General features: G+C 56.8%; 3 protein-coding genes and 1 non-coding gene across 11 annotated transcripts in view; 2 read left to right on the top strand and 2 right to left on the bottom strand.

Moving 5' to 3' along the window:
- The window catches only part of RASSF5 (Ras association domain family member 5), a 73,763-nt gene extending 66,210 nt beyond the window's left edge, over positions 1 to 7,553 (bottom strand). Inside the window, exon 1 of the mRNA XM_043922845.1 lies at positions 7,017 to 7,553. Within this exon, the coding sequence (XP_043778780.1) occupies positions 7,017 to 7,476 (460 nt within the window). The 5' untranslated portion in view covers positions 7,477 to 7,553. The remainder of the gene's footprint in view (positions 1 to 7,016) is intronic.
- A 302-nt stretch (positions 7,554 to 7,855) lies between these two features.
- LOC122707397 lies at positions 7,856 to 26,576 on the top strand. Its single transcript, XM_043922848.1, has 8 exons — positions 7,856 to 8,260; positions 14,408 to 14,485; positions 14,798 to 14,976; positions 15,815 to 15,979; positions 20,659 to 20,848; positions 25,085 to 25,312; positions 25,414 to 25,681; positions 26,387 to 26,576. The coding sequence occupies exons 1-5, from the start codon at positions 7,909 to 7,911 to the stop codon at positions 20,662 to 20,664; spliced, it is 780 nt and encodes a 259-aa protein (XP_043778783.1). The 5' UTR covers positions 7,856 to 7,908; the 3' UTR covers positions 20,665 to 20,848; positions 25,085 to 25,312; positions 25,414 to 25,681; positions 26,387 to 26,576.
- The window catches only part of IKBKE (inhibitor of nuclear factor kappa B kinase subunit epsilon), a 24,901-nt gene continuing 14,419 nt past the window's right edge, over positions 16,515 to 26,996 (bottom strand). For 4 of the 8 annotated variants that reach the window (XM_043922841.1, XM_043922839.1, XM_043922837.1 and 1 more), the window contains 9 exons: positions 26,812 to 26,887; positions 26,586 to 26,698; positions 24,765 to 24,841; positions 22,377 to 22,416; positions 21,560 to 21,661; positions 20,018 to 20,114; positions 19,210 to 19,322; positions 18,946 to 19,017; positions 16,515 to 17,281 (listed from right to left, as the gene is read on the bottom strand). In XM_043922841.1, coding sequence (XP_043778776.1) covers positions 17,248 to 17,281; positions 18,946 to 19,017; positions 19,210 to 19,322; positions 20,018 to 20,114; positions 21,560 to 21,661; positions 22,377 to 22,416; positions 24,765 to 24,841; positions 26,586 to 26,698; positions 26,812 to 26,887 — 724 coding nt within the window. In that variant the 3' untranslated portion in view covers positions 16,515 to 17,247. Of the gene's footprint in view, positions 17,282 to 18,945; positions 19,018 to 19,209; positions 19,323 to 20,017; positions 20,115 to 21,558; positions 21,662 to 22,337; positions 22,417 to 24,764; positions 24,842 to 26,585; positions 26,699 to 26,811; positions 26,888 to 26,996 lie in introns of those variants that run through there. The other 4 variants (XM_043922840.1, XM_043922838.1, XM_043922843.1 and 1 more) reach the window with 3 other exon arrangements.
- LOC122708444 lies at positions 21,243 to 21,349 on the top strand. Its single transcript, XR_006345216.1, has one exon. It is a non-coding gene; the product is annotated as a U6 spliceosomal RNA (small nuclear RNA).

Below are 26,996 nucleotides of genomic sequence, written 5' to 3'. Positions count from 1 at the left end.
CAGGGCTTACCCAACCCTTGGCTCACCCTTCTCTGTCCCTTTTTATGGACATTTCAGCATGTGTTGGCAGGTGAATGAGGAAGCTCCACTAACTGGCACGTTCAGCGACATTAGCTCACAGGGCAAGATGCTGCCTCTGTTGGGCTATGGTACTGGTTTTGCTGCTAACCCTCTGGGTCATCAGAGCAGCCGTTGACTCTCTGGATGCTGGGTCTCCTGGTCTGTGAGATGACCATGATCCAACCAGTCCTGCCTGCCTCTCAAGGATGCTGCTGGGCCCAGGAGAGCCAGTAGGCAAGAAAACCCTTTAGATGCGGCCAAGTTGTCTCTGAGATAAAACTGATCTCTGCCCCCACAGTTCCTTGGCCATCCTCAGTACTTTCCTGTTTCACGTGACTATCCCCATCTTTGTAGACTCACAGAATACCAATTTGCATCTTCAGCAAATATGATGATTCTTTCCCAGATCCGGCATCTGGGAGAAACAAAACATAAAAGCATAAAAAAAAAAAAAAATGGGCAAAGAATATCACTGTTCTTTCAGGCCTGACTTTTGCGAACCTGTGGTTTGATTTATGAAAGGTACACAGAAGCCAAGTTTTCATGTTTTAGCAGCCCTAAGCCAACAGCCACTGCAGACGTCTGAGTAAGATCTGCTCCGCCCTGGAAATGTTTGTTCAAGAAACAGGGAGGGGAGCAGAAGGCTGCCTGCAGGCCCTCCACTGATCAGCAAACACGACCCAGCCTCACCGTGGTCACAGGCGAGAGACATACCCGGCTGCCTGCCTGCCCGCCCGCCCAGTGACACACGGGAGCTGCTTGAACTCCAACCACCCCTCTTCCCAGCCCTCGAGGACGTCTGTTTGTGCCCCCCCCCCCCCGCACCCTGCTGATGCCCTCGATGAGGCCAGGGGAACAGGGGTGAGCCAGAAAACCCTGAAGAACATCGGGGGGCGCTACAGTAGTCAGGGCTCATAGGACAGAGCGCTCTCCGCCAGGAGGCTGGGCACGGGGCTGCCGTGCCAGGACAGACCCTGCCGCTCTTCCCCCTTCCTCTCCAAACAAGGCAAGCGAGAGCCCAGCCTCACAGCTTTCCCTGTGGGTACATCTCTCAAGAATGCTCTCCGCGCCAGGAACCACAGGCAGGCTCCAACAGGCCCTGCGTGAACCTGCCGGCCACGGTGGCCAACACCCCACAGTGGAGGGCGCCCAGACTCTGCCAGGCGCTGCCCACATTGGCAGGGTGCGGGGGGGGCCTTCAAGAACACCCAGGATCACCTTCCGGGCCCAGGTCAAGACGGTGCTGACTTTGGGGGAGCACTCCTGTGAGTCCTCCCCAGTGCCGATTTTTACTTGGGGTTGCAAAGAGTCGGACACGACTGAGTGACTTCACTTTCACTTTTCCACCAGGGGACTGAGCCTGCCATCATCACCTCATCCCCCCAAAAGCCCGAAAACCGGCCCAGCGCCCCTCCCAGCCCTGAGATCTGGCCCCAAACATGTATGGAGAAGCTGCCAAAACTCCTGGAGAAAAACCGAAAGTGACTAAAGGCACAGCCATCTCCCGGGTCAGGGCCGGCCTTGCCAGCGTCAGCTGCCTGCAGCACTGCCTGACCCAGCCAGGGGAGAGCGACCGGGCCCCAGGGGCGGCGGGCGGGGTGAGGCCGACTGCGGGCTGAGGGGTGGGGATCGGGAGTGCCCTGCGGGAGACCACTGGGGAGGCAAGGGCTGGGATGCCCCCGTGGGCAGCGGCCAGAGGTCCCCCAGATGCTGGGTGTGGACCAAAGGCAGGAAATGGTGTGACAGCCTGCACTGGTGCAGGCCACCTTCAGGACAGGTCAGGTTTGCCCAGCATGAGGCACTAAGCTTCCCTGCCCCTACCAGATGGACGGGCGCCTCCTTCTTTCCGTCTGAGACCCCAGCAGAAGCCTCCCTGCATCCTGACCTCATGAATCTGCTCTGGGATGAACGTGGAAGCAGCAGGCAAAGGCTGTAGGCTCCTCAGAGGAAAAGGCCCTGTGGACCCGTGAAGAATTCCTCCAGTGTGTATCATTCTCAGAGCCGCGCCGGGCCTGCCCTGAGTCTCAGCCACTCTCTGAGCCCCTAGCTCCTGTCACCAGGGGCTGCAGCCAGCTTCCCGGGGCTACAGGGTCCCCTCAGCAGCCAGGCAGGGCCGGGGGCTGTCTTTCCCCTGCCCCGCAAGGCCTATCTGCCAGGCTTGGCACTGGCTGAATTCACTGGTAAACTCGGGGGAGAAGAGAGAGGATCCCGGATCAAGCCCACATAGCTAAGGGGAGATGTCAATTCACTTCCCCCTAATAACTCTGCAGGATCAGCAGGAGAACACACACGTTCATTACCAAGTCTAATTAGGCTGGCAGACAAGTGGCATTAATCATTTTTGACTGTACCTGGGATTCAAGCCCCTCTTACTCCATAATCAGAAAATTTTATGCTCTGATGGATAGGGGGAAAAAATTAAACCCACATTTAATCCTTTCACTTTCATCTTGTGAAAATACAGGAGGCAGGGAGGAGAAAGAACGGAGAACAGCAGCTTGGGGGCCTCAAATGGCCTCTCTCAAAGCGTTCCAGCCCCTCCTCTGTCCTCCCATCTCCCACAGCCCTCCACCAGGACTCTCCCCAAGAAAAAACCCCAATCAGAGCCAGAGGCAGGGGAGGAGAGGGAGGTGGGGGATTCCACTCTCTCTAACAACGAAATGTCCATTTTAGGGCTTAATTTTCCTAACCTCCAAGGCCAAGCCTGGGCCTGAATTAATGAAAACACTTTAAGCCACAAGCTCCAGTGTGACCAGGTGTCCTGGACAAATAAAACACGTCCCAAGTGCCCCGGTTCCTGGGTCTGCCACAGAGAGACTCAGTGTCCACGTCCCAGGAACCTCTTCTGCAAAGAACCAAGAGAGGGGCTGGGTCTGTGGGACTCTGTGGCTGTCACACGGGGGTCCAGTCTGTGCAGAGAGGCGGGTTAAGCCCAACCACTGATGCTGGGACGAGACAGAGCTACAAGGCTCGACAAGGGGCTCTCACCAGGAGGCCCCTGTTCCCATGCCAGCAGGCTCCACGGCAAACACCTCACACTCCCACCATAACACAGGTCTCTCACAGGAGGGGGAGGTCAGGATGGTGCGCCCCAGGGCCCCCTTCACCCTGTAACCCCAACCATGTAACCCTTTACAGCTCTGAACACACCCCTCCAGAGAGGCCCCGCTCCACTAGTAATGTGCAAGGCATGTCCAACTGTCCCTCTCTCAGTGTTGAGCTGGACTTAGCTTTTCCCATTTTCCAGACCATTTCCTACTCCAAGATGGCTAACGCATCCACCAAAACAAGATAAAAGGTTAACTCCGTGTTCCTTCTGTAGAAGAAAGGGTCCACAACCTGTAAGGAAAATTCCCTGAGAATAAAGGCAAAGGGCAGTCTGTGAGAGTTCCAAGGATTGTGTGTTATTGACCATTCCCTCTTGGAATGCTGGAAACAGATTCTCACCACGGCCACTGCCCACCCCCACCCCCCGCCACGACTTCGTATAATCTACCTCTCTCTCCCCCTCCCAAACCCCACCAGATTTCCTTCTCTATCTAATAAACATGAGTTCTTTAATCCTGGAAATGAATATCAACTTTGAACGTCTCCTGTTGGCAAACCCAGCATTAACCAGAGCTCCGTTACAGTCCTTGAAGTAGGGATAAGCTTGAGATAGAGGAATTTTCACTGAAAAGGCAGTGGGAAGACAGTTTTCTAAAAGCTTCCCTTATTAAAAGCCCATTTTGCCAACACAGCTCCCACCCATTGTCAACCTCCTGCTGAGACAGATGTCATTTACATACCCGCTGTCCCTCTGCATGTTTCCAAGAGCTGGGAGATTTAATAGTAAAAACAGGCGACCGCCTTTATCAGCCACGAGACTGTGCTCTATGCTGGGGACGAGTGGTACAAATTCAAGGTGCCAGGGTCCTGACGACCTCGAGGCCACCGACACGCTGTGGGAGGCCCACAGCAGGCAGGAGTGGGGCTGTGGTTAGCGCCCTGCCCTGACCCGCCTGGGACACGCGGGACACCCTCTGTCCCACTCAGCTCAGCAGCCAAGCAGAGTTGGAAAACTGCTCTCACTGTTTGAAAAGGTGATTCTAAGAAGTGTCCGGAGCCCAGGCAAATTGTTACAGCCGCTGGATGGGAGGGGATAATAATAACATTCATATGGCCCTAAACATTTATATTGCCTTCTACCAGGCCCTGTTCTAAGCCTTTTCCATATATTAATTCACTGAATTCTCACATGAACACAACTGAGAAGGTAATGCTATCATCTCAATTCTTTAAAACACGGAAGTGGAACACACGGCTCCCAGGGTCACACAGACACTGATCGGCAGAATCAGGATTCAGACCAGGCCTGCTGGCTCCAGGCTGTCTTCTGAGGCACCGCAGAGCACTGCTTTCAAAAGTCGTGCTTCTGACCCTTGCTTTTTAAAACAAAGATAAAACAAACCCACCCCACGGTGAAATTAGAACATAAGTTGAAAGAAAGATGATTGGTGAGTTTGGCCTGCTGTGTCTCTACCTGCCAGCCATCAGAACATTTCTCAACTGTTTCCATCCAGCTACAAATCCACAATCAGTTAAACATTAATAATGACAAACAGAGGCTCTGCTCTGTAGCCCCTTATTCCAACTCTGCTTCCTTTCTGGTGTTCAGACATCCCTGGTTGGTACTAACCCACCTAGCTGGGGGCTACCACGTCACACAGAAATCAGAGGACACGCCTGTTCACCTGGGGCTTCCTTTCACAAGCAACTGTCTAATGTGAAAGTATGAATGTGAGAGTCGCTCGGTCGTGTCCGACTCTTTGAGACCCCATGGGATTCTCCAGGCCAGAATACTGGAGTGGGTAGCCTTTCCCTTCTCCAGGGGATCTTTCCAACCCAGAGATCAAACCCAGGTCTACTGCATTGCAGGCGGATTCTTTACCAGCTGAGCCACAAGGGAAGCCCTGCATAAATTCATTTAATCATGAAGTATCATGCATATACACAAATAAACACACAGACACCATTACCCCGCAAGTCATAAAACTCCATGCCAAATGTTCAACAATTGATACAGTCCTCCAGTGTCTTTTTCACTCTTACTTTTAAACTCTGTTTTTGCCATGCTGCACAGCATGCAATATATTAAGTTTCCCGATGAGGGATCAAACCCTGCAGTGGAAGCACGGAGTCCTGACCACTGGACCAACTGGAAGTCCTCAATGTCCTAATACAAACTAGAATTCCAACGAAGCGGCTTTCCTAGGATTCCAGCACATTAAAACCCATTACAACGAAGATACCACCTCTGTATGTTACTGTTGGGAGGCAGTAAAGTACCCTAGGGCCCTTGAGAGGGCAAAAGCTGCAAACACATCTGGGGGAAAGTTGCATTTGATTCTGAAGGTCAGGGAGATTTGCCAAGGGGCAGCAGCCCTCCGCCCACCTCACATTTCTGTGTCTACCGCCCTTTCCTGATTAATTAGCACCTGCACTGAGTTCTGATGGTGTCGGGGGCAGAACCCACTCCCCCCTCCCACACTCCTCTTCTGCTCGATCCTGGCTGAGAGTCTGAGCTCTGCTTCCCTGAAGCCAGCTGCAATGGGAAGCACTGCACAGCCTTGGCTGGGGACTGCGGAGGCAAGGTCAGGCTCTCCTGATGAGGGTGTAATAGCTGCTGCTGCTCAATGCTGCAGCTTGGCTGGGGACTGCGGAGGCAAGGTCAGGCTCTCCTGATGAGGGTGTAATAGCTGCTGCTGCTCAATGCTGCAGCTGGACGGGAGACGGGGCTGCTGTCATGTGGGAAGAGGCTTGGCTGAAAGATGCAACCCCAAGCCATTTCCAGAGATGCTTTCTAGACGTTGTACCAATGTCTGCACTTTGTGCTTCAGATATTTAAATTATCTATATAGACACATACGCACATGGGTGTGGGTATCGTCTGCCAAACAGGGCAACAGCAAATGTGGGGTGGGGAATAGGAAAAGAAGAAATCTATTTTTCTAGATAAATATAATAAGAAATGAAGAAAAGAAACATCACTGAAGAAATATACACACCTAACTGCTGGAAGAGAAAAATAACAACCCCCCCAAGAAGACTGCAAATGTGCTCAGAAAATCTATACAGTGGATGTCCAGTGTTTTACAGTCAGGCTTTGAGAAGGTTCTGGCTCAGAGGAGGCAGCTAGGAACCTGAGAGCCCGGGGGAGGGTGAGACAGGACAGGTAGTTGGGTAATTCTCAAGCCTGATGCCTGGCGCAGTAGCCAGTAAGAGGAAGAGGAGGAAGCAGGGCCCAGCCAAACATCAGAGCAGAGGGCAAAGGTCTGAGGGGCCAGAGGTGGAAGGCGGGAGACGGCAGGGATCCAGGGTCACTTCACGCTCTTCTCAAGCCTCATGGCCCCTGTCCATCCAAAGCCCAACCAGGTCTCTTCCCTGTCCCCACCGGTCACCCTGGAGGAAGGGTGTACCACAGGCATGCAGACAGTCATCTGCCATTACCCTAATGAGCACGGGCCAAATGGTCATCTCAAGAATGGCCTCACGACCCACTCTCAAGAAGCTACAAAAAAGCAAGAGAGGGCACTGGAGACAAGGGATTGATGTGGTAGCATGAGGCATCAACCCCAGCCTCTGTGCGTGTGTGCATGTGTGTGTATGCATGTGTGTCTGTGTGTGTACTAGCTGATCTGGAGAGGGGCGAGGCGCGCACCTGTCAGAGGAAGAGGCGTTTGTTACAGACCGCATAAGCATACCTAGGCACTGGAACACACCGGACAGGCACTAAGGTGCAGACTGCGTCCAGGGGCTACCTCCCTCGGTGAGAATCCAGGTCTTCCCTGGGGCCGGAGAGGGCAGCGCCCCCTCTCGGCTCGCCCCAGCCGGCTCGGTCGCAGCGGCTCGCGGGCGGACTGCGGTCTTCCCGCGCCGCGCCCCCCCCACCGCCCCGCCCGGACCCTCACACTTACTAGCGCAGCGCAGCGCCCGCCGCCACACCTCTCGCCCGCACAGGTCACACCAGCCGCGGCCGCCCCGCAGCGCCAGTTCCGCGAAGCAGTGGCCCTCGCCTCGCTCCGCCGGAACGCGGGGATCCTGCGGCTGCTCGAAGATGCTGCGCACGTCGCGGGGCCGGGGCGCGCCAGGCCGCCGCCGCAGTCTCTGCTGCAGACCAGGCCGGAGAGGGCGAACGTGTCGGGAGGCCCGGGGCTGGGGCTCCGGGTCCCCCCGGGCGGCCCTCCGGGAACCGCGTCTCTCGTGCGCCCCGGGCGCAGTGGAGAGGGGCGCGGGGGCGCAGCGGCGCGAGGAGTGGCCCGGGGGCGGCGGCGGCGGCGGCTCGGGGCCGCTCAGGCTCTGCAGATAGCGCGGCGGTTCTGGCTCCAAGAGCAGCCGGTACGGGCGCTGCCCGATGGCCGGGGACGCCATGGCCATGCCGGGCTGGCCGCGGCGGCTCTCCGCTCAGGCGTTCCTCCCGAGTCCGCCTCGAGAGCGGGGCGGCCCCAGACCGGCGCGCCTTTAAAGGGACCGCAGCCTGCGGGGCGGGGCGGGGGCGGGGAGACCTCGGAGAGGCAGGAAGGAGGACCCGAGGGAACCACCGGCCGCCCGAGGGGCAGGGGCGGCAGTGGGGGACGCCTGGGCGAGTGTGGATTTCGGGCTGTCCTCAGGTAGCCGGGGCAGCTGAAGGATTGCACGTGGAAAGCTTCTCTACAGGACAGCTGAGACGAGGCAGTCTGTGGGAGCCTCCTGCCTCCTGCCTCCTCTCCTCTCCTCACCCCAACCCCAGATTTCCACCCGCCAACCCCAGGTTCCCACGCCCCCAATCCACACCCCAGCCCGCCCCGAAGAGGAAGCGGGCCGGAGGGAATGGCTCAGAAACGGAAGATGGGGGCTCAGGGTCCACCGGCTCAGGGCCGGCCCGCTGGCCTCCCGGTTTTCACGCCGACCGGAGGGACGCGTCCCCCGGCCGTTCCCCTCTCGCGTTCGCCGCAGTCCGCCGCCCCCGCGCGCGCCGAGCCGGGCGCAGGCAGGGGATGCCCGGCTCCGGCTCGCGGGCCGGCCGCGGCTCCGAGTCCCGTGACGGCGGGGGACGCTTCCGATGCTGATGGCAGCGGGCTGTCCGCGCGCCACATTCACTCTGGTTGGATTTCCCCTTTCGCAGCAGCCCTGGCCGGTAGGAGAGTCCTTTCCCGGAAGACTGGAGTTCTGGTGATCCTAGGTCTGTGCGAACACTCCGGCGCCCCGGTGGGTTGGGAGAGCTTTCCTTCCTAAGTCAAATCTGCCTCTCCCCAGAGCTGTTCTAGTAATTACTGCGGAAATACCAGCACCTCCACCCCCGCTGCAAAAGCCCTGCTTTGTACCTGGTGTGGACAGCCCGCCTGTGGGACTCAGAGAGATTCCTTTTTATCAGTCCAGGACAGGCTTCACAAACTCCCCCCTCCTCTCGACTTTAATGCTCTCCTGTCTTCACCGTGAAAGCCTTAACAGTTTTTAAACAAAAGGCTAGCGTTGTCTTTTAGCCCGCGGTCGCACCAAGTAGGTAACTGGCCCTGCCCATCTCTCCTGGGTGGGGATCCCGGCCTGCTGGGGCTCCGGGCCTGTGTCCCGTCACAGACCCGCGTGTGACCCTGAGGCCTCTCTAGCCTCTATAGTTTCCTTAGCTGGAAACTGGATTGGGAGTGAGCAGACACTTGACGCTGTCCTCATCCTCTCTGGTTCCATCACTCCGACTCAGTGCTCACTGCCTGCCTCTCGAAAGGTGCGGTTCGGTTGGTTGATTTGGTAGAGGTCACCAGCAAACCAACTTGAGGAGCACACGGTCTGAATTCTTCTAGACCTGAGTTGCTCCCTCCCCTTCCCAGGCCAGAGATGGGTCTCCCCCTAGTGTCTTCTAGGGGAATCTTCACTTTTGCTTTTGGATTTCCCCTTGGAAGTTCGTTTTTAGGTGATTCCTAAAATTTCAACAGTTCAGAGGCCAGGGAATGCCCAGCTTGCTCTGGCCCACGGCTTCTCCCTCATGGTGGTGGCAACCATGGATCCTTTGACTCCTGGGTCTCACCAAAGGTTCTCACCTCATGAGGCCGCTTCTGAGTGCGTGGCAAGAATGTGGCCAAGAGCTCAGAGCTATGAAGCAGAAGGTGTGAGATGGGGGCCTGTGAGCCACCCCCACCCCCCACCCCTGCTCCCCTCCTGCACCTCTCTTCTCCCCCGTCTGAACCTCGCTTTCTCTACATCAGTGGTTTTCAAATGCTGCCGTGCATCACAGTCACCTGGCGGGCTTGCTGAATTACAGATTACTGAGCTCCGCCCCCTGAGTTTCTGAGTCAGTTTGTCTGGACCTGGGGTTTGGGATTTTGGATTTTTTTTCTTTTCCATTATGGTTTGTTACAGGGTATTGACTATAGTTCCCTTTGCTATGCAGTGGAACCTTGCTGTTTGCCTGTCCCGCATGCAACAGTTTGAGATTCTGCATTTTAAACACGATCCCAGGCAGTGCTGATGCTACCAGTCTATTACTTTAGATCGAAAGTGGCAAGAAGAAAACAGGATTCTCTGCTCTTTGCCCCGCAGAGCAGGTGAAGTTCAGTGGGACACGACTGAGAAAAACACAGCGGGAGCTAATTCTGCAATGTTTTCTGGCAGATGTTGACCCAGAAAAGACCGATTTGCCTTTGTGGTCTTTTTTCCCCGTCTCTCCCACTTCTGCAAGCAGTTCTCGAGAGGTTGTTGCAGGAACCTGTATTGCACATACATTTGCTTGAATCCGCCCTCTATTATCCATCTCTGGCCACAGGCTTGAGACTTATTTGAAGATCACTTCCTCCAACCTTGGGAGAGCAGAGGGCTGGGTGAGGCCCAGGGTGTGGGCCAAGCTCGAGCTCTGGTATAGTCCGATGTGGCAAGGAGAGGGGTGGGCCACTGAGGAGCCAGTTTTGAAATGCCATTTGTGAAATGGCCAGCCATGGCCATTTCTGTTCTTCATCCGCCTCCCCTCAGCATGACTTTGGGCAGCCCAGCCCTCTAGGATGGAGAGGCTCACAGGATGTGTGTCTCCTCTGGCCCTGGGATACTGAGGACTATCTGGAATTATCAGGCCTAAACCTTGGCCCAGGTTCCTGAGCTGGGCAGAAAAGTGCTCTGGTTTAGTTGTCCTGCCCCAGCTCTGATCTGGAGGAGTGGTGGGGGAAAGCGCTCCAGCAGGGCTGGAGCCCTGCATGTGGCTTCAGGGACAGAAGGGAGATGAAAGTGGAGATAACATAATTCCATGTAACCAACCCGAAAAGTGTAGCAAGTTTATCCTCCAGTTCATCTCCCTGAGCTAGAGACGGAGGTCAGGCGAGGCTGCTGCCTCTCCTGAACCCCAGCAGGAGGCTCTCTGCCGGGAACTGGCCTCTTCTGATGTCATCTTTCCCACCCCAGTGTCCTTCTTCCCCCAAGAGCATCCTCTCCCATCACACACACACACACACACACACACACACACACACGCATGCGCACGCGCACACGCAACACGCAGCCCATTTTCCTTCATCAGGGAAGTACTAAATAAACTCCAGGCTTGTGGTAGGGTCAGGACCTGGCATAATGTCTGATGCTTGAACTTCGGAACTTCTCGGGTTGGTCTTTGGTCATGCCGGCCACAAGGGCGAGACCACAGCATCTGCTGAGACACCTCCACTGGGAGTTTTCTCCCCTTGTTAGCACATCCTCTTGGCCTGGAGCCACTGAATTTTTTCTGCTTGTGACTCACTCCCAGTAGAGTGGGTGTGCTGTTTTTCCTTTGACCAAAGGGAAGGATGCTGACAGTGAGTTTGAGTGTGTGAGGTCACTGCAGAGGTGGTCTCCTGGTTCCCCCGTGGGTGAGTTGTTTCAAGGCTATCTCCTAACCCCCCCATCCCACCCTACCCCACCCCACCCCACACCCCCACCCGCCAGGGAGCTTCCAAGTAGGAAGGAAAAGAAGAGGTGAGAATGTGGCCTGACTTTCTGAAGGGGAAGTTTCTGGGTTTGTCTGGCTTGGAGGCATTTGAAGTTGCCTGAAACCCCCAAAGGGACTTAGGGACCTCCCAGTGATTCTGCCAGTACAACCATCTGCTTGGGGTCACTGGACCTGTCAGGACAGGTCAGGCTACACTGCAGTAAACAACCCCCCACGTCCCAGTGCCTTGCAACAGAGACTGCTTTCTCACCCACATCACATGCCCCCTTGCCTGTTGGTGGGGAGACTTTGTTCCCCAGTCACTCAGGGACCCAGGCTGATGGAGCCGCCACGTAGCATGTTGCCCAGCACCAAACCAGAGGGACGCAGAGATCCCCGAGGCGCCGACAGCAGCACGTGAAAGCTCCAGCTCCTTCTGCTTGCTCCTTGTCGGCTAGAATTAGTCCTAAAGCCCACCCCGCACAAGGAGGGCAGGAAGGGCATTCCTTCCCTGTGCTCAGGATGGCCAGAGAGCTGGAAGTGCTTGGTCAACAGCACAAATGACCCCTCCCTGCCATTAACAAGGATCAGCTAATATCCACTATATCTCAGGTGCTATTTTAGGCATTAAAGGTGCAACAGTGAAATGGCCGTGTTCCTGAAGCTAAATATAAGTTTAGGGGGAGAGTCAGCCAACAGACATGCCAACCTGAGTGTGACAGGGCCTCGGGTCACGCGCAGTGAGGGACAGAGCCGCAGGGGCCGGCGGACTGGACTGGCGGCAAGAAGCGCCTCTCTGAGGCGGACGTTTAAACACGGCCCTGAGCAGAGCCAGCCCTCGTCTGTCTGAGCGAGGAAGGTCCAGGCTGGGGAGCGGCAGGCATAACGGCCCCCCAGTCTTCCCAAACGTTATGAACATGAGTTTCTTCCAAATGTGGATTCCAGACCCTCCCTGCAGAGATCCGTTCCCGAAGTCTGGACATTGGCTTTTGTCTTGTGTGAGTTTGATGAACATGACTCAGAGACCACACTCTGAAAATGGGACCAAGGCAGCGGGCAGTTGGGGCTGTCTGGGCTCCTCCGTAGACACCTGAGGAAAAGTGCTCTTACCCTGAGCAGCTGCTGGAGGATGTCTCTTCCTCACGGCTTCCTTCCCCTCCCGGCAGCTTCTGCGTGCAGAGCTTAGCCTCTCAGAGAGCGGGGAGCACTTTTCATCGCTAGACTGTGAGCAGGCACCGTGACCAGACCTTGTTGGGGAATTAAAGTGTTTGTGATGGTCCCTTATAGAGTCCAGTATGTTATACATGTTTACTCTAGAAACATGCACGGAATACCTGCTATATGGCAAGCACCCTTGGCCTGAATGACCTCATCTTCATAGCAGCTCTGTGAAGTGGCTGGCATGCCTGTTTTACAGATGAGCGAGCTGAGGGTCGGAGAAGGCATGTGACTGGCCCCCAAAGGTGTCACAGGTTGGACTGAGGTCTCTGATTTTGCCTTGGCACTGCCCAGCTGGTGTGGTACCAAATAGCAGCGTTTAAAAACCTCTGATCTCCCTTTGTAGGTGCTGTTTGAAGAAAATCTTTGCCCATTTTTCTCTCTCTGTTGCAATCTTGTTCAACTTTCAAATTCTAGTCCAGATAGCAGGCCCTCCATAGGGTCTTCCCAGAGTCCCCCAGCCCTAACTCATTGTTTCTCCTGCATCCATGTCATCCTAACATGAGTCACAGTTAGGTTTGCACATTTTTGCCTCACTTGTCAGTCATCTGCCACCGTGCGGGGTAAATAGGAGGTGCTCGTTAAAGGTTTAGCGAAATGAACTCGGCTGTAGGCTCCCCAACCTGTACCTAATACAGAATTTATTTCTTAGTATCCCTTCAAGCCATGGCCCCTGCACCCAGGGAGGGGGAGATGAAGGAACTGTCTGGTCTAGGGAGAATAGAAGGCCCCCCAGGACCTGTGGGAGCCGGGAGAAGCGGGGTGGTGTTGGGAGCTCCATTTAGGATTCAGGTACGTCCTCCAAAGTTGCTGGTCACTGGGGTGGATTCTCTGCCTTCATGTGCTAGTAACTGGCCAGCGGCGGGGGCTCGGGGCACCTCCTCCCTTCTCAGGGGCTTGGGCTTTGTGTGTAACACCAGTGCTCCTGAGGGGATCCTCTAGGTCAACGCTGCCTGGTGGCCAGAGGGGCAATCCGGGCTGGCAGTGGGAGCAGGAACATGAGGGCTCCTGGGGCGGCGTCACTCTGTAGGATGCGAGGGCGTGGGGCTGGTTTTCCAGCAGCGTAGAGGCGCCTCCTCCATCTGTCTCAGTTATGGAATTCTTCCATCCCCAGCCGCTCTGCCAGGCTCATGATAAGGCTGGTTTCTGTGTGTGTATGTTTCTTCTCTCCGTGTTGGAAAAACTCAGATATTCCAGGCACATTTGTCAGCAGCTTTTGCCCTCAGCCAGAGGGGGCTGCCGAGCCACAGCCACGGATGTTCCAGGACTAAGCCATCGCCGTGGCCGGCAGCTGTGGGCCAGGGCAGGGGCAGAGGGGCCTGGGCCCCTTTCTTTGGAAGCATGTGTGCATGTGTGTGTGCACAGACATGCCTGTCCCTCCTCTGGGCCTCCGCCGGTTCCTCTCATTTCTGTCCCCTCTCACTGCCTCTCCCTCTCCCTTCCTCCCCATCCTTCCCTCCTCCCCTCCCCATCCTTCCCTCCTCCCCTCCTTCCCTCCCTTCCTCACTCCCACTCTTCTCCATCCTTCTCTCTCGGCCTCACGAAGGCTCCAGGGAAAAGATGGGACTGCATCAAGTGCCCGCAGTGATTCTGAGCTTCCAAGAATACACTGAAGCTACTTCAGGTCACGCTGGCTCGTTCCTCACCACCTCCCATCGGGTTGCCAGATTACAGAGTTTTTTTGGTGTGTGTGCGTGTGTGAGATGAAGCAAAAAGCAGCCAGGAATTCCACCCTTTGCAAAATCACCGAAGCAGTTTGGAAGTGAACCCCGGACGACCGGCTGTGGAAATCCTCTGGTGCTGTCCCTGCCGCAGGGAGGCGGCCTCAGAGAACACGTGCTGGCCCAGGAGGGAGGCCACGCTGCTGTCCCCAAGACCGGCCTCCCCAGCCTGTGGGCTGGCGCCTGGTCCGGTGTCCACTGCTGCCCACGGGCCCGTACCCGCCGTCCATACAGCCTCTACTGGAGGCTGCAAACTGCCTCTGTGTCCTTGAACTTGAGAGCTTGTGGGAGAATCACAGGGAAAACATCAGGGCCGCACCCTCACAGATGGGAATCAGGAGGTGGGGAGGGCCCCCGAATTTGCTTTTTGAACCAGAATGCCTGTCTATAAAGAGGAAACTGCATAGATTCTGAGAGTTGCAAAAACCATCGCCCTGAGGCTCCAGGGCTCAGGAATCGGCAACAGCCCCTCCAGGGCCCCCGGCACGTCTCCCCTGCTTCCTTCCAGGTGGCGCCTTGAACCGAGCGGCCCGTTTTAATGGCATGTTCACCATCGATCCGAATGCTGCGTGGACTCTTCCCCGAGGTTTGCGACGGACCTGAGCCACCGATGGGCCAATGGGAGTCGAGGGCCCTGGTTTTCCCACCCGGCCTGCATGGTGGCCTCAGCCACGGGAGGCGGGACTGGGAGGGTGTGCAGAGACCCCAGGGAGTGTTTTGGACCCCTTGTGGAAATGCAGAATCTGTCCCTACCCACAGCTTTGAAAGATGCTGTCTCCATTTTACAAATGAGGACTATAGGCATGGCGTTTCAGTCCACCCTCCACACAGGCACAGGTGTCTTTACCATACCAGTTGCACTTGACCTAAAAAAACCTGTTTCCGTGGCTCCCCGCAGTGACACCCGAGTTCCTTCGTGTGGCCGAGGAGCAGCTTCTGGGTCTGGCTCCGCCTGGTCCTCAACGCCCACTTCCCGCTTCAGCATGCTCTGCAGTGACCCACATACCTGACGTTCCTTGCACGCCGAGGCGGGTGTCGGGCCCCTGCCAGGGATGCCTCCCATGCCTTCTCTGCCAGGTAACCCTGCTAACCTGCCAAGACCCCACTCTGGAGTCGCCTGCTCCCCGAGTCCTTCCCTGACCCCTGCCCGCGCCCTAATGCCCGCCCTCTGACAGTGGTGACGCGGGCCGCCCCCCGAGCCGTGCCTTCCCATCTCTGCCCGCTCCCGTGACACTGAAGGGCCCTTCCCCATCAGGGTGAGCTCCTCAAGGGCGGGCACAGCACCCTAGTTGCCAGTAGCTCTGGCTCCCCTCCCAGGGCCTGGCACCCAGCAGGTGCCCAGTTGACGTCTGAGCACCTGAATGGGCGCTGCATTTGAAGTGTCCTGTTAGGAATCACCAGAGAACAGAGGTCATCAGACACTGGGTGGGGGGCGGTGTCCTACCAGGTTCTGGAGGAACTGGGCCCAGTTCCATGCTTCCCGCGGAGAGGGCATCAGAAGCCCTGCTGGGCTGGGAGCTGGGGGCACCCATGTCAGGCTCTGCAGCACAGAATCAGTGACGCTTCTGCGGGCCCCCTGCTGGCCTTTGCTCATGAGCTTATAGAGCCTGGATCCTATCATTCCCCTAAATCTGCACTTGGCTTTCGGGGATCCCGTGGCTCCACCAAGCATACAGGGTCTTAGAAGCAGCTGCGGCTGCCAGGGAAAACCCGCTGTGGGACGTCCCTGCAGGGCCGCTGAGGAGCCAGGAGTGTCGGCCTACACTTCCCGTGGGCGGGGTGGGCTGGAGGGGGCCCGGTGTCCCACGGCTGGCTCCTGGGAACCCAGGACCTGAGCCCGCCTGGCCCGAGGCCCAGACGGCACCCAGGAAGCCTGCGGCAAGCACACCCAGCAGCCCTCCCCGGGTCTTTACAGGGCGCTGGTCCTCCCAAGGAGAAGCGGCCCAGACGTCCGACTCCAGCACCCAGCCTTCCTCAGTGCGCCCTGAGGGGCCATCGGGCGGAACAGCCGCTGAGGACGCGGAAGCTCCCGAAAGACAGGCAGGAAGGATTCCTGGGTCTTCATGCTTCAAAGCGCCAAGTAGGGCTCCTCGCTCTTTCCCGCCCCTGCTGGAGCCACTTCATTGCACACCCCTTCCCCACCCCCAGGCCAGCGGGGTAGCCGGCTCTGGTGAAGGGAAAGGGGGGGTACCCTGCAAGGGAAAGACTAGACGTGCACAAATCTGAATGCCGCACCCTGGCACCGTTCCGGCTTCCAGGCAAAAAGAGGGGATGTGCAAAACGGCCCATAGGACTGCACTCAACTGGTATTTAGGACCAGCTGAACAGTGGTAGGGGGTGTGTGGAAAGGAATAGGCACTTGGATGGAGGTTTGGAGGTTAAAAAAAAAGAAACAGACCCTTCCTGCCAGTTCTAGGCCCTTACACAGCTCCCCAGGTGACAGGGAGCCGGGAAAGAGACCCCAGCAGGAGGCCGGCCTCCCTGAAACCAGGCTCCCGTTCAGGCGAAGGCAGTGAGCTGTCCTGCCTCCATCTCCTCGCCCTTCTCCTCGCAGATCCCCGGGCACACCCAGCCTAGAGCCCTCCCTGCCTCCCAAATCAGCCCAGTGACAGCCACCCAGAAAAGAGTCCTGTTTATTTCGTTTCTGAAAGCTGCAGGCCTTGACTTCCTCGGGGCTCTGGCCTCACGGGCTGGTGCTAACTGGCACAGCTACTGGTGTCTGCCTGCGAACCCCCAAATCTGGTGGTGCCCCAGAGGGAGGGGGGAGGTCCCCGAGACACAGGCCCCAGCCTTGACCACCCTGCTCCTCAGCTTAGGCTCAGTCTGACCGGAGGGAATGGGACATTGGGTGGTCAAGCCCGAGACCTTGACGGTGACCCTCAGCAGCCATGGGCGAAGGGAGAGGTCTGTTTGTTCAACACGAAACACCTGAAGAGGAAGGAAGACAGGGCTGGAGTCGCCTGCCCCGGCACGCTGGGGAGCCCCCGGGAGGCCCCCTCTGCTGTTCCCTGAGGACTGAAGCCCTGCAAACCGGGTCGGGGGAGGGAGGGAGGGGCGCCTCGGCCCCCGAGGTCCGGCAGGTTCACTGTGCAGCAAAGAAGACAGAGGGGCCGGGCCAGGCCTGGAAGGGGCGCAGGTCAGCCCGGGATCCAGCCGGTGCTCCTGGGCCTGCTGCGCTGCCCCCCGGCAAGGCCGTGGAAGGTAATGCTGGCGACTCCCGGCTGTCAGCCAGGAGGGAGGTAGGCTGGTGAGGTGGACCCGGCACCGTCCTGTGGGTCCCTGGTGCGGGCAGCGGGGCAGTGCTTGAACAACTGTAATGCTTCAGGATCCACATGCACATCCCCAAGCTCAGATGTCAGGAGCCAGTGGGACCCTGCTCAGCCTGTAAAGAAAGGCCGCGGTTAGCATCTCCCGCCCAGGTGGAGAAGCCTGAAGGCCCCTCCCGGGGCCCCACACCGTTAGCTTTCCGGGGCAGCGGGTGAGTCAGGCCCTCCGCTGTCCTCCTGGAGCGTCTGTGTCAGCTCACAAGAACTCTGTAGTTCTCATCCCTGGCTACACCTTAGAATCATCAGGAAAGCTTACAAAAATCCCCAACTCCAAGCAGCGGTCAGAGCCTGAGGCCAAGACCCAGGCATCTGTTCCTTTTAAAAGCTCCCCTGGGGATTCCAACATGGCCCCAGGTGAAGAGAAGGGGAAACAGAATTCAGATGGTTTCTTCAGGCTCTGGTTACAGCTCTGAATCAGGAAGTAAAAACCCACGAAAATAAAAATGTGAGCTCTCTGTAAATAGACTACATATCACAGCAAGAAAAATTTATGTCGGCACTAAAATTAGAACTTCCTGCCCCTAAGGGCTGTTTCGGAAAACCTTTCTAAGAAGCTGTCAAATCTTCTCCCTGTGGGTATTTAAGAGGATGGGTTCTCCTCTTGCCGGAATGCGACATGGGATGCCTCCTCAACCTAAGGACCCTCTGAAACTCTAGGAGCAGCCGTGAGCTCTGCTCCCAGCTTCCCTACCTGCTGGCCCCGGTTTTGGCACCTGGGCCTGGCGTGACCTCAGGGAACACCAGTGAATCCCTCAGTCCCTCAGGGAACATTTAGTGAATCCCAGCTCTGTGCACCCTTCCCTCCCAGCACATTGCGTCTGTCATGCCGTTCAATCCCTTCATTAGCACCAGGAGGTAGAATCTCTGTGCATGTGGTGGAGCTCAGAGCCAAAGAAACTTCCCGGGGTGGCACCGAGGGTGAGGAGCAGGCAAGGCCACATTCGGTGGGAATCTCTGCAGACTCTTAGGTTCCCAGATGGGGAGGTGACAGACAGAAGGATGATGGGGCAGATGCGGTAGGTGCGTGCACGCATGTGTGAGCATGTGTGTGTGTGTATGGGACCACCCTTGCTTCTGAGATTGTGTCCTTCCCTCTCTTTGGTGTTCAAACGCACCTTCAAAAGTGAAACTTCTAAATGGCAGGGCTTTTTTCCCCCTTCCAATGGTGCTTACTTGGTAATATGAGAAGCCGGTCACTCTTATTCTCCAGCTTTCTTTTGTGAATTTTACCCAAAATCCAAAGGCTGAGCCCCGTGGCATCTGCCAGTATCCCCCCGACTTCCACCCTCCCCCAGCTCAGGAGTGGACTCCCGTCCGACGACAACGCAGAGCCTCTGACTCGGGGCCTGCACCCCGGGCCAGTTCTCCCGGCTCTGATCTGCGTTTCCTGGGTCATCGTCCCTCTGAGGAAGGTCGTACAGTTAAAGGAGCTGGTCTGGGCATCAGGCAGACGCCGCGTTCATGCAGAGCTGGACACGGCCGCAAATCCGCGTACCTCCCAGCCTTCATCCTCGCCACCCTGAGGCCCACCCACATCCTTCAGACCACAGTGAAAGCCTCCACCTGGTCAGCACACTTACTAACCTGGGGGCAAGGTCAAAGCCCTGAACAATGGACCCCTGTCATCACACCTGCTGGGCAGGCAAGGGGCCTGTGCCCCTGGGGCAAGTGCAGCTCGGGAACCGGCCTCCCCGCACCCTGCACAGTGGGGACTCCTCACCCTTCAATGATGCGGTTGTTGTCCTGCAGGTCAGATGCCAGCACCTTCATCTCCCCGTAGAGCTCTTGCATGCTGTTCATGGCCAAGAAAGAGAGGCAGTGGTGGCTAAGGGCCAAGGCAAGCCTCTGCCTAGACCTTTCCTGGGAGCTCCCCTTCCCCCACAGCCCCACCGAGCCTCATTCCCGCCTCCCGGGCCTGGCAAGAGGCAAAGCCCCTAACACACACACATGCTTACACGCACACACACCCCTCTCTGGCACTTACTGGAGAACCAGGTCTTTCAGCGCAGAGCTGGGATAAGGAGCTGTCGGGGGTGGGGAGGCCGGAGCCCCCTGTGTTCTGTCCTGCAGGAGCTGGTGAGACAGTCGGTCAAGGATCTGAAAGAACCACGCTTTAGTCAGAAGGGATAGGCCAGCTCAGGTGCTGGGCGCAGTGGAGGTGCGGGGAGGCATTAAGAAATGTGTAACAAAATGATCCCCAGCCCACATCCCTGGAGTGTCAGGAATTTCCCACAAGCCCCTCCTCCTCCTCCTGGGAGCATGGGGTGCAGACTGTCGGGCTGCCCTCTGTGTCTGACCTGTACCTGTCAGGACACAGCTGAGTCATTAGAGGCAGAGAAGTGGGGCAGCCCAGCACCGTCTCTGAAAGAATGTGTCCAGTGCTGGGGAGAGGAGGAGCCGTGTGGGCCTCACTCCTTGAAGGACAGCCCCTCTCTGTCCCTGCTGGCAGAGCAAGTGGCCTTTCAGAGTTGCCTGAGTTGGTCTTTTTAAGGAGAACAGATCAGAAGACCAAGGAGTGTTCAGGTCACCTCCCTCGGGGAGCCTCCCAGGTTGCACGGGGCCCAGATGTCCCAGAGTTTGGGAGCCTCTGCCCTTGCAGTGAGCAGCCTTGTTCCGAGAACAGTAGGAACTGCCTTCTATCCTGGCGGGTCAGAGGCCCTCCACGCCACACCAGAGTGCTCGGAGTGGTCGAGGACGGCTCTGCCCCGAGGCAGGGGAATGGCCCGCAGGCCTCCCAGGCATCCGCCTGGCGCGGCCCTCCTTGGCACGGCTGGGGCCCCGAAGCGCCGCACCTTGCTGAGGCTCTCCTGGGCTCCCTGGGCTTCCGCGTTACAGGCGGCCACGGAGCAGCCCAGCAGACGCAGGTGGTTCCTGGTCTCATGCACCAGCCTGCAGAGAGCAGAGGGGAGTCAGGGCCCAGCGACGCGGAGAGGCTTCCCGGGCAGAGGCTGCGGCCGTGGGTGCCCCCGGCCCACGCCTGTCCCAGTAAGGGTGCTGACGAGGGTCCTGGCAGAGCCAGCACCGCAGGGGCTGCACACCCCTCCTGGGCCGGGGTGCACGCGCCAGTGAGGGTAAGCAAGGGCCTGGGTCAGGCTCCGGAGAGGCCAGACAGGCCGCTCTGGGGCGCTCAAACCGGGGCCTGCTGACGCCCCCGTTTCCAGAGCAATGTGTATTATCACAGGCGAAACGGATCGCCAGTCCAGGTTCGATGCATTAGACAGGGTGCTTGGGGCTGGTGCACTGGGATGACCCTGAGGGATGGGATGAGAGGGAGGTGGGAGGGGGGTTCAGGATGGGGAACACATGTAAATCGATGGCTGATTCATGTCAATGAATGGCAAAAACCACTACAATATTGTAAAGTGATTAGCTTCCAAATAAAACTAATTAATTTTTAAAAGACTGTTAAGAATTCTCTTCTCTCTCTAAGCAGGAGTGAGCAAGGACACTGCCCCACAACACTAAAGGGACACCAGCTCCCGGAGGCTTCAACTACTGCTCAGCCCTGTGACGCGCTAGAATCACTGAGGAGCATTCAGACACCGACGGCCAAGCCCACCCCAGACCATCAGGTCAGAACTGCGGGTGGCCTCCAGTGGGGGAGGTGGAAGCTATCTTCTAAGGTGAGTCTCCTCTCCATCCTCAGAACCCACAGCTCCTGGGAAGTGGCCCTCTCGTCTCAGGGAGGGGCTTGTCTGAGGGACAGAAACCAAACACTCCCACGGGGGACAGCGTGGGGGGCTCCACATGGGGGCCCGCTGCCCCTGCTTCCCAGGCCACGTGTCCTCATCTCAGCCCCCAGGGAGGGGGCACCCGGGACGATGGAGAGAGTCTGGATTTTAGATGCGGTCATACCAACATGCTAGTCCTGAGTCTGCTATTTACTAGAGGTGTGGTATTAAGGAAGCAGCTGTTCTGTGAGCCTCAGTTTCCTCATCTGTGAAATGGGGTGACAGTATGCACTGCAGAGGGTAGACCTTGTGGGATTCAATGAGTTAACATAGAAATCACCCAGCAGTGCTCGCTTTGGCAGCACATATACTAAAACTGGAACAATACAGAGAAGATTAGCATGGCCCCTGCGCAAGGATGACATGCAAATTTGTGAAGCGTTCCATATTTTTAAAAAAGAAAAAAAAAAAAAGAAATCACCCAGCAGGCTGCCTGGTCCATCCAGGGCCACAAAACCACCTTTCTATGTTGTTGCTTTTGTTCCTTTAGTACCACCTCCCTCTCAGCTAGGGCTCTGCAGAGACCAGGGCTGTCTGAGGTCGGGAAGGGCCAGGCCTGGAGGGCCCTGGGGACCGTGAGTTCAGAAGGAGTGCCCGTGTTACCTCATTCGCTTGCCGTGTGTGACCAGGGACGCCTGGTACTTCTGCACACACTCCTCCTGGAACACTTGCAAGAGCCTTTTGGCTAAATGACTAAAATTCATCCTGAAAAGACAGAAACCGAGGCACAGAGATGAGCAGCCAGAGCCAGCTGTGCCCAAGCCTGGAATCCCGGGGCCTCCGGCGCCCAAGTGTCCATCCCCTTGGTCCAGAGCAGGGCTACCTCCCCAAAGGAGGCGACGGTGCTCGCTCACATGCATGGTGGTGGTCGGAGCGGCCAGCACACAGCACACCCCAGCAGAGGGACGTGCGAGAAGGATCAGGAAACACACACATGCTCGAGCTCTGCCCCCAGAGGGAAGGAGAGATGGGTATGTGTGTGTGTGTGTGTGTGTGTGTGTAGTCAGGGGTGCGGGCGTGGAACTGGCAAAGTGAGTCCTCAAATAAGCATGAAGTCGGGGAGGCTTCCTGGAAGAAGAGTGTGCAGGAGCCAGAGAAGCAGAAGGGCATCAAAAGGAGAGCCCAGGCTAGAGCAGAAAGAGTCCAGAGCAGGAGGTACGTGGTTAATCAGCGAGGGAACAGGGAAGAAAAGCCTTCACACAATCGTGTCCATACCAGGAGTCAATCCAGTTCCATCAAGACTGCTGCTGAGAAACCCCCTGCCCCGGCCCCAGAGTGCGTGCCCCCCCAGCTTCCCTCCTGCCCAGCTGTGGCCTGGGGCCAGGGCCCTTTACCGCCTCGTGTCTGGCACAGAGACTCACTGTCCCCTGGCGACACCCACCCTCCGGCTCACCCACCTGCCGGGGCACAGGCCACTCACTTATCCAGCTTGTGAATCTGCTCCTCGTTGTAGCCCAGCCCTGAAGGAGACAGACAGGGCCGAGGTCACCTATGCGATTGGTCAGCAGAGCAGAATGGCGCGAGGGCCAGGCGAGCTGCAATGGTGACGGCAGCGGCCTGGGCCCTGCCCGACGCTCCCAGCCCCGCGGAGCCAGGAGGCGAGCACCCGAGACCCCGCATTATGAGCAGGCGGAGCCCCCCCGGGCCAGGCAAGCCCACGCATCGGGGGCGCCCAGGGACCACTCCAGATGGGCACCGGCAGATGAGACGGGCCCTGAAGGACATGTGGTCAGCCCTGACCCCTCATCCAGTCCTCCTCCCAGCAAGGCAGATGCCAACAGCTGGTGGACCCCATCCCTGAATATTCGGGCTGCAGACATCTGGGCCACCACCTCTGACCTTCCCTTCTCAGCACAGCACTCTTGCCAGCAGGGCTGGGCGTCTCGCTGCCTTGGCCGCAGCCTAATGCTCTCTGCACTAGGGAGGTGCTGCCCTCTCCTGGACTCCAGGGGAGCGGCCTCTGGTTAGGGGCAGAAACATGACGTGGTAAGGTTCCTGCAGCTGGGTGTCTCTTGCTGCCCACTCCCATCACTCCCCTGATAGCGGAATCGCCTCCCTGGCCTCTTTGTCCTGGGCCCTGCGCTCAGCTAGCTGACCGTGAGGTCCAGGCGACCTGGGACAAGGCCCGGGCCTGCCTCCCTCCTGTTATCATAGCAGGGCTATGCTGTAGGCAGTTGATTTTGCCTTATCTGTCCCTTGTAACACACAGGATGGGAGTGAAGGTAAAGTGACAAAGTGCCCTGAAAATGACAGGAGATTTTCCACAATGCCATCTTTCCCCAGGTGTTGGCAGTGGAGTGTTATTCATCCGGGTTCTTTATACATTTTATAATAAAGGACTCACTGATAAAAGTGAAATTCTTTTTGAGGCTGTAAAATGGGGTGGCTCAAAGCAGTTGGACCCAGGTTTCTTGGGCTACTTAACTTCCTGTGTCTCAGTTTCCTTAAAACAGTTTCTATAAAATGGGGAGGTTAACAGTGTCTTATGATTTTTATGAGCATCACATAAATTTTAAAAAATATGCACAGCCCATAGGACAGTGCCCAGGAGGTGCTCAGAAGTGTAGTGGTCACAGGATGACGGAATTCCAGTGATGCAGGCAGAGAAACCTCCGCAGGGCTCCTAACATCACAGCAAAGGTGGTCAACTGGGTGTCAGAGCAGGCTTCTTGAGCCCACAGCCCCCTGGCCTCAGGGAACAGGGCAGTCTTGGTTTTCCCATCTCCTGAGCTATACTCCCTCCAAGGTCAGACCCAGAGGCAGGACCAAGGTTCCCAAGGAGAGACCATCATCTTTCAGAAACTGCATGTCCAATACGGTGGCTGTGTGGCTACTTAGAACTTGAAGTGTGGCCAATGCAGCTAATATGACGGAGAACCTGAATTTTTGTTTTAACTTAACAAATTCAATTAAATTTAAAAACTAAAGCAGTGTGCAACATTTTTTCCCTATCAAACACAGCTTTATTGTTTTGGTAAAAGTACATGTAATTCTGTTAAAGAAATTAGCTTCTGAATAGAGATGCCCAGTAAGTGTAAAATACACGTGGGACTGTGAAGACTTAGCACAGAATAAGAGATGTAAAACATCTCTTTAATAATTGTTTCCATTGATTACATGCTGAAATGACAATTTGAATATATTAGGTGAAATAAAATATGTTATTAAAGTAAATTTCACCTGTTTCTACTTTTTAAATTTTGGCTACTAGTGAACTTAAAATTACAAATGTGCCTGGCGTTATCTTTCTATGGGACAGTACTTTTTAGATAATCCTAGGGGTGGAAGAGAGCTTTGCAATCAAGCCCGAGCCCTCAAATGTTGATTTCCTGCCCATGAGGAAATGCTAGGGGCACGTGGGCGAGAGGGTCAGTTCCTGGAGTGTGTTACCTCCCTCACCCCACAAGTCAGCTGGGGCCTCCCCAGGCACCCCCTCCTGGACCAGTGACGCTAACTGCTGTTTCTCCCCATCCTCCCCTTTCTGGAAAGCTTGACGACTTTAGTGAGCCAGAGACCCATGGACAGGGAGGCACTTCTTAAACCGTAAAGTGCTCTGCGAAGATGAGGGGTCTCGGGCGGGCCACCTCTCCTATAGCACCCAGGTCTCAGTGGAGCCTCCACGGGGCAACAGGTGCAGGCAGAAAGGCTCAGGCCCCTCAGTGGTCTGCAGGGAGCCTCCCACCCCCGTCCACCCCCCGTACCCCAGGCCAGCTGCACCAGCCCATGCTGCTGCAGCATTAGGAACAGCCAGCTAGCTGGAGGGAAGGAGGGAGGGGAGAGGAGGGGGTCTGCTCTCCCTGCGGCTCACCTGGCCTCATTCTGGATTTCTTGAACTGTTTGTAGGTGAGGTACATCTTGTCTAAACAACACTGAATCTGCTGGATGCTGTGGGCAGGAGACAGAAGAATCAAACCGCACGGGTCAAGGCTGAGGGCGGGGAGGGGACAGCTGTAGGGGAAGGGGGCTGTCTCCCTGCAGAAGGAGCCACATTTTTGGGGGCCACAGGTCTGGGGGACAGTCTGGGAGTGGGGGTGACTCTTGTTTCTACGTTTGTTTGAGACATCTTCTGGTTAGCTAGTCTTTTCTCATTCCTGTGTTTATTCTCTCTCTCTCTCTCATACACACAAGAAGCCAGGCAGGATGCACGGCAGGAAGGTGGCCTTTGCGCCCAACAGGGCTTGAGAAGAGGTTCTAGGAAGAAACCCTGGGCCCCAGAACAGGAGAGGTGGTTGCAGCGGGTGCCAGAGCCCAGCAAGAACTTCTGTCCCCTGGCAAGAGCCAAAGTCGGGCCTTCCGCACACGGAGAAGGAACTTAAATCAAGAAGCAACCCTTGTTTGAAACAAGGATGAATCCAGGTCCTTGGTCCTGCCTGTAGACGGGGAATTCAGGAGATGACCTCTCTATCCTCTCAGCCTGGGCTTTAAGGCCGTTACTGTTTCTTCCTTCTCTTTTTCAGGATACCCCCTGTTTGAGATGTTGGGGTGTGTGGGGGACAGTTCTTCCCCACCCCTCGGCCTGTTTGGCTTTACTTCCTCCCTGCAGCTCCTCCCGGGACCCTGTCTCAGCTATTTCTGGAGAGCCCACGCTTGTTCCCAGGACCCTGTGGACCCTAGAACCCTGCCCCACTGGCATCTGGAGTGGACAAGATCCCAGGTCCAGTCTTTACCCAAAAGGCTGGGGCCAGAAGTATTTCAAATTCAGACCCACCCTCTGATTTGAGAAAGGTGAGTCAGCACGCATACACTGTATCATGGAACCCCCTGGGGCAGTCTAGGGCAACAGCCCATCATCACACACCTTCAACCTTCAAGACCATAAGAACAGTCACTTAAGTGGGATAAAGAAAGACCAGGAAGAGCCTCGTGTCAGTTTAGGTCGGGTTCTGCAGCTAAGCCAGTGAAGAATCAGCTCTGAGGTGTTCAGAGCATTCTGAATTCAGAATTGGGGACCCGGGCATGTGGATCTGTGCAGACTCTGACTGTGGGGGGCTAGAGGAGGGGGCCACGCCCTGGTCAAAGCCCAAGAGGCAGGCAGGGGCTCCGCACACAGGCTGTGGGGAAAGGGGTGATGGGGGTTTTCCTGTTTGTCTGAATGGAGACTGAGGATTCAGGGGGGTAAATCCCTGGTGTAGGCCAAGAACACGGGCTCTGGAGGTAGGCAGACCTGACCTGGGGCCCTCCACCTACCCTTTGTCATTTCTTGGCTGTCTTGGGGCAGACGAAGCCCCCTCATCTATGAAAGGAGTGCAGGAATAGTAGTGTCATTACTGATTTGAAGATGACACGAGATGAGAGAAGGAGGAGGAGTAGGAGTGGGAATCCAGGGTCTGACCAGAGCAAGGGTTCCGAAGGGGTGGGAACGTGATGTTTCTTCCATTAGAACTACTGCACCTCTAAGACTCGTAATTCACTAACTCCCATCTGGGGCAGGACCCCAGATCCTTGCCTCCTCTGGCAGTCTCACGGGAGGGCCGTGGACAGGCCTGGGTTCCCCGCCCTGACCCACAGACCCCGGCATCCTCGCCAAGAGAAGAGGGGAGGCAGGCTGACTCCTAACGGGGCCACCGGGCCCTTTGCAGCCTCCACCCTTGCCCCACCTCCAGCCCGCCAAGAAGAAAATCCCACAGACCTTCTGTCCTCATGTACCTGATCCCGGTTCTTCACCAGCTCAGAGCGCAGGTCGCTCAGGGTCTTCTGCGTTTCTGTGATATTGTGGGAGCATCTGGAGAGGACCTCAGCCAACTGGGGACACGAAGGCAGACCCCACAGGGTCCTCAGCGAGGCTCGGATGGGAGCCCGGCCAGACCCCTGCTCTCAGCTCTGCTCCTGGCCGCCCATCAGCCCGCCACACTCACATTCCGCAGCCTGGACCTCAGCTCTGTGGTCCTCTTCAGTTCCTGGAGCTCAGGCACCCCAGCCACGCCGCTAAACCTCGAGGGAAGGGTGGAAACAGACGTAAGAAACGGGCAAAGATCCGCCTGCCAAGCCGGAGACGCGGGTTTGATCCCTGGGTGGGGAAGTTCCCCTGGAGAAGGACATG

The sequence above is a fragment of the Cervus elaphus genome, chromosome 14 (genome assembly GCF_910594005.1).
Source record: "Cervus elaphus chromosome 14, mCerEla1.1, whole genome shotgun sequence".
In the NCBI taxonomy this organism is placed as follows: Eukaryota; Metazoa; Chordata; class Mammalia; order Artiodactyla; family Cervidae; genus Cervus; species Cervus elaphus.
The sequence above is the reverse complement of the archived record's forward strand: the minus strand, read 5'-3'. Positions and strand labels throughout refer to the sequence as shown.

What these genes read in the sequence shown, in the direction of transcription:
- LOC122707397 (XM_043922848.1), top strand. Translation starts at nt 7,909, where the DNA reads ATGGCTCAGAAACGGAAGATGGGGGCTCAGGGTCCACCGGCTCAGGGC. An exon ending in TGCGTGGACTCTTCCCCGAG is followed by an intron (nt 14,486 to 14,797) that starts GTTTGCGACGGA and finishes GGCTCCCCGCAG; the next exon opens with TGACACCCGAGTTCCTTCGT. An exon ending in TCCCATGCCTTCTCTGCCAG is followed by an intron (nt 14,977 to 15,814) that starts GTAACCCTGCTA and finishes GGGTCTTTACAG; the next exon opens with GGCGCTGGTCCTCCCAAGGA.